The following is an 8,748-nucleotide window of genomic DNA, read 5'->3' on the forward strand; positions in this document are numbered from 1 at the left end:
TTGCTCTGCAAGGATTACTACTCTGACCTTTATTTGCTCCGTGCGAACTGGTTCATTCATTGATGCATAATTATTGAACACCCAACCACGCACGGACGCACGCACGTACGCACGCACGCACGCACACGCACGCACACACACACACACACCGGCGAACGAACGCCCACACACATGCATACACTTTACACACACATTACATACGCACACCTACGTATTGTTACGAACTTAGCAGCGCATGCACAGGTTACTCGTGCATTGATACATCGTGTCACAGCTTGCGCTGCACACCAGATGAATAATAATATCACGTTATGAAATATGCCATTCACACCTCCTACCTACCAGCTGCCCACCCCTGCACTCTCACGCCTCCACCTATATCCATGTATTCATACATTTCGTATCCGAGTAAGCAGTGAGGTGCAAGAACTCGATAGAAGAGCGGTTCATTCTCTATGCGATCAATATGTGGCAAATAACCGCCCGTAGCCGATGCTCAAGTTCTACATGTTAGCACAGAAATATCTAGAATTGGGTTGAAGAATTTTTCCACTCGATTCTCGGTTTGCCCTCATAACGGGAAGCTATGTTTTGCATTCCAATTTGCGTGATATCCGTCGGAGAAAATTGCGTGACATGTGCAAGTGTTGCAGTGTTGCTTCGCACCAAGAACAACAGTAGCTAAACAACAATAATGTGCTAGGAATAAATTCTCACTTATACGTAAAGAATATGTTTATTACCATGATCTGTTGTGACCATAAGGTGTACGCAGCAGCTGTTAACTGGTTATCAATATTTTACCATATATTTTTCAATCACAGATGTAACAAAGGCCTTCCTGGCACACAGCCAGGAAGGAACAAAAAGTAGAGCTAATACTTCCTTCGACGACACTTACGGACAAACTTGGTTCACACACAACAAATAACAGGGAGGTTTACTGGATGCACCCCTGCCAGCCAGCCTAAACTTCATGCCAACTGCAAGAAAATGCTACCTGACTGTTTCCGCTTCACTGTTGCGTCACTAGATGGCGCTAATCCCAATCGTCGTCATCGTCGTGACTCTGGCTGCGACCGGCCTTGCTAAGCGGCGGCGGAATCATCGCAGATATCTTCTCCATCGCAGTGCTGCCACCTGTTGGCGCAGCAGGCTGAGAACCATCCCCCGTGTCACTTCTGGAAGTTCTTGTACCTGGTTGCATAGTAGACACCGATTAACCTCAATTATCCCCAAAAAATCCACGGGAGACAAACTAAACGAGATGGACTAATTTTGTGGACCAATTTTCCATTGAAAACCAATAGTTAAAAGACGAGATAAAAGATTTAAAAAACGCGTACAGGGTCAACGATGTAGATATCGATGCATGCAGTTTTTTTTCTGTATTTAAGGTCATTGCGGGTCACATTAACCATATCTATGGTTAGCACTGCATGCAGTTCATGGCTATCACAGTAACGGGACATCACACGCATCACACGTAATGGCGAGCTGCGAAATCGTGCGGAGCTCGTTCACCTGATATCGCTTTACGTCGCAGAGCTATTTTATTCATTAGATCTCCCATCAGGTCGCCGCCGCCTTCGTCTTTCGCAGCTGCGGCTTCCTTCTTACGCTTGCTCTCCATCTTTCTGTCCTGTGCGTTGTGCAATTTGCCCTTGCCCTTGCCACCAGCCTATAAATGCAAACACAACTCTAAATGATATCTCCACTTCGGCAGTGTACACAGCAAATGTCGTCAGTGGAAAATTAAGTCTTTTACTCCACGAGAGATTCCACTCAACTCTGAGCATGAGCATGGATCAAATTTATCCAAAACATCGATCCACTTCGTCTCCAAGCATGGAAATAAAGATTTCATCGGATTGAAAGTGAACATTAATGCTAATAGAGGTGTGGCATTCCAAGCTACCAACATCGACTTCAATAAACCAAATCGGAAAGTCTCCGGCGCCATATTAAGATCAGATAAGAGGGGGTATAAACTGACATTTTATAACATGGGTAGGATAGGACTATTCTAGGTGTTTGATCTATAATTCTCTTCACTAACATCGTACTTCAATTCACAGGCAAGTTTCTGTTTACATAAACATTTACTAATAATTATGATTGTGGTCGTTTGGGATATTTTTCAATGTGTTAATGCAAAAAACTAAAAACGCACGAGTGTTTACATTAATCATGTACTTTCCTAAGCGCGCCTCAGCCATTTTATACCCCCTTTTTCTGTGACCTACATAGCACAGCTGGACTTTCCGATCTCACTTATAAGAGAACAACACTGATGTTTACCAGCAGTCTAACTACTAAAGGTATTTATGACAAAAAAAAAATTTATACTACCCTTTGCCTACATCCTCCACCTTGGAGCTTTCCAAATTAACCGTAAAAAAATATTGAGCAGGAAATATCAGAATCGCGCTGCTACAATGCCATTCAGTCGATCACACGCTCCTCACCCACCTGTCTTATAGCCGCCAAAAGATCCGCACGTCCGTCACCAGGGAGCACCACCTCTGCCGGTGCACCGGAAATCTTAGGCAACTGCTTCCCGCCTTCATTTTCCTCCTGCGTCGCGGAAACTTCGGGAGGTGGCGGGGGAGGGGGAGGAGGAGGAGGAGGACCGCCAGCAGCAGACGTAGAAGGATGCCGCGGAGCTGCCGAGTCCACGGGAGGTGGAAGAGGAGGAGGAGGAGGAGGACCGGCTTGCGATTGATCAATGGAGGGTAGCGTGGGGTCCGGTACGACAGAAGGAAGTTCTGGGATGGCTCCACCGATCACGGTCACCGAGGGGGCGATCGACGGACCAAGGTCTGCGCTGTACAGAAGGTCGTCTGCTATACCTGTATGTTAAAAAAAAATGGAGAATTTGAAAACGAACGTAAATATGAAATTTTAAACACGGTACAAAACCACGACACTAGGAGAACAATCGTATATCAACTACACAGACAGATAAACCTACATGATACCATTGCCACCACGATGAAATCACATACATCCAAGTTATAAGCCCCCACTTATATTTGTACAATTCAATAGTGAGTACACCATCCTGTTTCAACCTCGCAGATACTGGTTTTTGATACCACGATTAGAGAGCAAACACGGGAAAGGTCTTTTACCTGGCAGGTCGGGCAAGTACGAGGGCAAATCGAACTCTGGAACGTTGCCAAGATCCGGGTGGTAGAAGTAATCGTCGGTCGACGGCCGGAATGTCTGCTCGCGATCGGTGATTGTGACGGGTGCGTCGCCGATCCCCTCCTCCTCCTCCTGCACTCCAGCTCGGGTTTTAGTAACGGCTCCCAGCGGGTCCAGCATCATGTACTTCTTGTACCTAAAATATCAGCGTGATAGCTCTCGGTGACCCACGTGGGGTGATCTACAATGGCGCAAAACCCAGCTGGTGCCTGCAATGTAGCTACTAGTGATGGTGAGTTTTGTGTTCAGAATCCCCTTGGAGACAAAGCATAGCCTGCTATAGTTGACATGTGAAAACCAAGGGATGCTGGGGAAGCGAATATTTTCCCCAGAACGGGATACTCACGGGTTTTCGGTGGTGTTGAACAGCAACAGCGAGCTGACCGATCGAATGTTTTCGGGTAGCCGTCCGAGACCCTCTCCCTGGTCCTCTGCCTGTGCTCGCCGCGGTCTGATGTTGATGTTCGTAAGCCATAGACTGTCCTTGAGGTTTCTATCATCAAGCGGGATGTGTCTGCTCTGAAAGAACGAAAAGCTCACCAGCTGTAGCCGGGTACCATCTACTGGGATTGACATTGTGACGGTCCTACGCAATTTTTTGGGCTCTGCTAGATTATCACAACTATCGATTAGTTTTTATATGTGCTGCATCAGCATACTTGGCCAAGATTAAATCATTATGACTTGGCAGATGGATTCATGTACCTATTCACTATTCAAGTCCACTTATAAATGGGTAAACGCACGTGGACAAGATAAAAACAAAATTCCAAATGGCTCTGTTGGTTCTGCTAACCTGCAGCTTGCCTATGTTTCTTTTCATCTCTCTGAGCTTCTCTTCTTCTTTGTAGATGGTCTGATACTCAGTGACGCAGTCCGCTCCCGGGTACTTCGCACTGGCGAACACTCGAATCGCCTTACTGGTCCCTTTACATGAGAAATATTTGTGACAGTTATACCAGAAATCTCAACTATACTAAACCACATAACAATTTAGAATTCCAGTAATGCTGTACGTGCCAATTACACTGACCTCGAATGCGATCTATTTTAGCTTGTGCAACGTCAGCGCGTGATCTCAGCGTCTCCAGTCTCTTCTTATTCTCTGCAACCTGAAATCAGATCATTTTGAAAAAATATTTAGGTTTATGAGAACTGCACGTACCTATACTTACTGCACCAGGCAAGTAAACCAAAACTGACCGTACAAAAAAATTGCAATCACTTCATGGGGTACCGGTAGGCGGTACCAAATCAGGAAGTTCACCTATCGCAGTATCGACCATTTAGTGGAGTTGAAGAAACAAGTGGATTGTTCTATTGTGATAAGCAAGCATTGCAAAATATTTCCAGATTCATAGATTATTGAAACTACATAAGAATCAAGATTACGAAAATACACATTTTGACCAAACCTAGTAGTAGTACTAGTAGTAGGAGTAGGACAACACAGCGCGGTTAGGTATTACAATGCCAACCTGTGTGTTTATTCGCCTGAATACATCATCAGTAATGTGTTCCAGATACTGTAGTGTATCCGCGATGTGTTTGACAGTTTCCTCTCTCCGCAGATTTGTCGGGATCAGCGGTACATTGTACGTATAACCATGGTCAACGGAGTGATGCTGTAGATGCATAGCCATAGCTGCTCCAGCTGGCGGCATACCGTATTTCACAACAAATTTAAGTGTCAGACCTGGTCAAGATGCCAGTTACTATCATGACAAACAGCAGATTGACAGTAACATTAAAAGAACACGACAAGTTTTGACTACAACACTCTAATTCAGTAATTTTCAGCAATGATACACACTTTCACTGAACTGTTCCCTCCCACACCATTTCCGATATCGTACTGTAAACATTTGGTACACGATTTATGATACTCACTTTATTGTTTTCAGCTCAAAATATTTTATTTATAATTTTAAAATGTATAAATGAACAATTATGTAACATACAACTATAATTTTGACATGCTACTGATTGAATATATTTTTACGTGATTTATTTTGTTAAGAGCTGTAGTATCGAATAGTAGGTTAATAGGATATGACGTAATTGCCACTCTTATTACAACATGGAGGAGTACGCACGTGAACCTTGGTAACAATTTTCTAATAGATATAATTAGTTGGTGTTAACAGTGTCTATACCACCGGTAAATAACAAATCATATATTGGCGCAAGTAGATATGATTGAATTTTTATAGTGATAATTTCTGTCTTTACGAAAATTGGCCGAAATCGAGTCATGTGCAAGGTCAAATATCATATCGGTAAAAAAGTCCTAGGCTAGAGACTAGAGTCCCTTCTCAATCTCACTCAGTCACTGCCCGTTGTCGTTGTGTTGATATATCTTATTGTCTATTGTCTACACTGAACAGTAACGTGAACACATACAAAATTAATTGTTTCACTGAATCCAGCACACTGAGAAGTCATCCCAAGTCACAATCGCGTCTAAAATCGAGTTACTCATTTAAATTAGTGATTAACATAAATTGTATTTGTAAAATTACATTTGAAGTTAGGCCTACTCAAATTAGTGTTGCTAATGCTATGCTGTACATCACGGACACTATGCTGTATCAGCAAGACCCCTAATTGACTTTACAAGCCTGGTCGCTGCGCTGAGCGTGATCATTGCTTTCGACATGTGCGATCTTCTTTAAGGATCCTTTTAAGCTTAGCTTCCTTATTTTTGTCATTCCGTATTGCTTATTGGAATTCTCTCCCTTCGTCTTTAGTAAATTGCAAATTTGCAATCGCCTATTCTGGCTTGGTATCCACCCATTGGATAGGTAAAATAAATGATTTTTGTTTTGATTTCAGCCCATGGCGAATCGTGGACGATTGTGGCGGGGCCTTCACAATGGGTGCCATCGGTGGAGCTGTGTTCCAGAGTATTAAAGGATTCAGAAATGCACCTAGTGTAAGATTTACAGATAGCCAGACTTTAAATACGTGTATATCCCTTACGTGGCCGTGTCTCTTCCTCTGCTGATGCAAAATTCTATGTTTTTATCTAATGTTTATATACAACAGCCAGAAGATGCATGTTGGTTAATTTGGTTGACAATCAGTTGCTAATATAAAGCATTATGTATAAAGAATTCATTTCTTTACAGGGACTAAATAGACGATTAATGGGCAGTGTGATATCAATAAAAGAACGTGCACCAATCATAGGAGGTAAGCTAAATCATGAGATCCAACTATGCCAAATAGTTACTATTCTGCACATTGAAATCTGTTTTAGTATGCAGCGTTCACCATGCGTAATCTGAGCGGTGGTAACTTGAGGGAAAAAAAATTCCGTCGTAATAGTGATGTAATTGACATCAATAATGTTCACTATGTACGCGTATGTAGGTCGTTGAATCGAGCATTGACTGTGGTTCGCTTGGCTCTGATCTCGTGTGTGTGATTCAGGTAACTTTGCCGTCTGGGGTGGACTTTTCTCTACGATCGACTGCACACTTGTACACATACGTAAGAAGGAGGATCCCTGGAACTCTATAACGAGCGGCGCGCTAACCGGCGGCATTCTAGCCGTGCGAAGTAGGTCCACTTGCAATATTGTGATTAGAGAACTCTAACTCATTACTTGATGTTAATTCTTTTACATAATTATTATTCCATTTGTTTCTCTTTTGTCTTAGATGCTGTTGGCATAAATAAGTATAAGACTATTTGCTTTCTGACGTCTGATGCGGTTTTATTCTTGTTTAATCAATGGCAACAGCATCTAAGACAAAAGAGAAACAAATGGAACAATAATTATGTAAGAGAATTAACATCAAGTAATATATACAGTGAGTCAGAGTTCTCTAGTGATGGCGGCATTAAACGTATTGTGTCGTTTGCTTAAGTATTCACATGAAGGGTTTTTGAAAATGTCTTTGAGGCTATTGTCAAATGGTACCTAAAGCCAAAACAAAATATAGGTGTGGTTACTGTTTCATGCCGAAAAAAATAGGGTAGGTAGGTAGGGGAAACATTTTATTTTATTGAAACATTTTATTTACGAACCATGTCCGAAGGATGTGCGTTGTGCCTTTTGAAGCAGGAACTGTCCAATTCATATATTTTTTTATTTTTTGTAAAAAAAAAATTCTTTTTTTTACTTTAAAGAAAATTGACAATAAAATGTTTAGGGTCGCAGGGAATAAATAGGGTCGGTCGGGAAACGGTAACCACACCTATATTTTGTTTTGGCCTAACGAGGTAAAATGCATACTAGTTTATTGGGGTTAAAGGGACAGTAGCCTCTAGGATTTTACTGCATACAACTGTACTTACTGTATAACAAATCGTCTATACCCACACGTATTTGTTACCAGATACCTAATTTAATTGTTATAATTATTTACACATCAATGCTACGAAATTTGAACGGTGCCATGACACCCGCGACCGTGCTGCCACCTCAAAAAAGTTGCGTATTTGACAATTTATTTTGCCGAGGGCTAATCACAAAAGTGCAATTATATTTATACCTAAATGCTATTTAACCGAACGATATTCATTTTAGGGCAAATTTATCCATATTATAACTGAAACTATATGTCGTTTATATGATATTACAATACTTTTCCTTTTAAATGAATAAATAAGAAACACCCTCGGTCTGTAGCCCTTGGTTGGAAAGTGGTTTTGCGCAACTTATCAGATCGTGCACTTTGAGTGGCGCCACAGTCGTTGTAATCAAACTGTAGCCGTTAGTTTTGAAACATTTTTTAATAATATTTCTAATGGTGATTGAACCATGAAACTTTTTATGTAGCGTAATTATAACCTAAATTAGCTGAAAATAACCCTAGAACCTAGAGTAAACTCTCCCTTTAAAAGCTGGTGAAGTGTGAACGTTTGACAATTCTAGGTTCTTGTAGAAGCTTCCTTAGTAGAAGGTACAAACAATTTATGAAGTGAAATTTATCGTGTAGGTTATTGTTGTGCGACTCTGTATGTGTATTTCAAACTATTTGTTATTGCAGATGGAGCCGGTGCCATGGTAGGTTCGGCAATCATTGGTGGAGTACTCTTAGCATTGATAGAAGGCGTTGGAATTATGTTCACACGTTTTTCGGCAGAGCAGTTTAGACCAGGTATGTTCACAGAGAACTGGGTTCATGATTGAACCGAAATTTACGTGACAAAATTGTTTTATTTGATATTGTTGACCTGCTATACACTCGATAGATAAGCTCTGAAGCTATGTTTACACCTTTGCTTTGCAGTCAATCCACAGATGGAGCCACCTCCGGGATTCAACCCAGCAGCAGAAGCAACACCATCAGTAGGAAGAGAGCAGCCAGGTTTCAGCGTGCCATTCTGGAATAGTGAGGATAAGCAGACGAGCTAATGTCACAGCGGGTACTAACGTGCAGTAGTGTTTACGGGGGAGGACCGACGACGAGAGGGGGTCACTTCCCGACATGCGTGGGTGGGTCGTCTGCAACAAGGAGCTAAATATAACAAGGAGAGGAAGCGGATTGGCTGTGTGGTTTTCGCTTCAAGGACGCCATCTATGGA

The 8,748-nt window shown here is 42.0% G+C and overlaps 2 protein-coding genes across 4 annotated transcripts; one reads left to right on the plus strand and one right to left on the minus strand.

Moving 5' to 3' along the window:
• LOC106810278 (WAS protein family homolog 1-like) lies at positions 1 to 5,047 on the minus strand. The gene is made up of 8 exons (XM_014813573.1): positions 4,689 to 5,047; positions 4,244 to 4,322; positions 4,007 to 4,137; positions 3,557 to 3,729; positions 3,135 to 3,346; positions 2,473 to 2,852; positions 1,525 to 1,681; positions 1 to 1,197 (listed from the first exon to the last, which is right to left on the minus strand). Exons 1-8 carry the CDS (start codon positions 4,872 to 4,874, stop codon positions 1,040 to 1,042), a joined length of 1,476 nt encoding a protein of 491 aa, XP_014669059.1. The 5' UTR covers positions 4,875 to 5,047; the 3' UTR covers positions 1 to 1,039.
• On the plus strand, positions 4,916 to 8,748 carry LOC106810279 (mitochondrial import inner membrane translocase subunit Tim17-B-like). Of its 3 annotated transcripts, none has more exons than XM_014813576.1 (6): positions 4,916 to 4,999; positions 6,046 to 6,145; positions 6,342 to 6,405; positions 6,646 to 6,774; positions 8,211 to 8,321; positions 8,454 to 8,748. In XM_014813576.1, exons 2-6 carry the CDS (start codon positions 6,086 to 6,088, stop codon positions 8,576 to 8,578), a joined length of 489 nt encoding a protein of 162 aa, XP_014669062.1. In that variant the 5' UTR covers positions 4,916 to 4,999; positions 6,046 to 6,085; the 3' UTR covers positions 8,579 to 8,748. The 3 variants fall into 3 exon arrangements, with proteins under 3 accessions (XP_014669062.1, XP_014669060.1, XP_014669061.1); XM_014813574.1 differs by lacking the exon at positions 4,916 to 4,999 and adding an exon at positions 5,229 to 5,316; XM_014813575.1 differs by lacking the exon at positions 4,916 to 4,999 and adding an exon at positions 5,306 to 5,371.

This window comes from Priapulus caudatus, unplaced genomic scaffold (assembly GCF_000485595.1).
Source record: "Priapulus caudatus unplaced genomic scaffold, Priapulus_caudatus-5.0.1 Scaffold425, whole genome shotgun sequence".
NCBI classification, from domain to species: Eukaryota; Metazoa; Priapulida; class Priapulimorpha; order Priapulimorphida; family Priapulidae; genus Priapulus; species Priapulus caudatus.

Bases quoted from the DNA above. Each gene is read 5' to 3' on its own strand.
- LOC106810278 (XM_014813573.1), bottom strand. From the start codon at position 4,874: ATGCCGCCAGCTGGAGCAGCTATGGCTATGCATCTACAGCATCACTCC. The intron at 4,138-4,243 runs GTCAGTGTAATT...TCTCATGTAAAG, and splicing joins TAAAATAGATCGCATTCGAG to GGACCAGTAAGGCGATTCGA. The intron at 3,730-4,006 runs GTTAGCAGAACC...TCGTTCTTTCAG, and splicing joins GAAACATAGGCAAGCTGCAG to AGCAGACACATCCCGCTTGA.
- LOC106810279 (XM_014813574.1), top strand. From the start codon at position 5,291: ATGGAGGAGTACGCACGTGAACCTTG. The intron at 6,146-6,341 runs GTAAGATTTACA...ATTTCTTTACAG, and splicing joins GATTCAGAAATGCACCTAGT to GGACTAAATAGACGATTAAT. The intron at 6,406-6,645 runs GTAAGCTAAATC...TGTGTGATTCAG, and splicing joins ACGTGCACCAATCATAGGAG to GTAACTTTGCCGTCTGGGGT.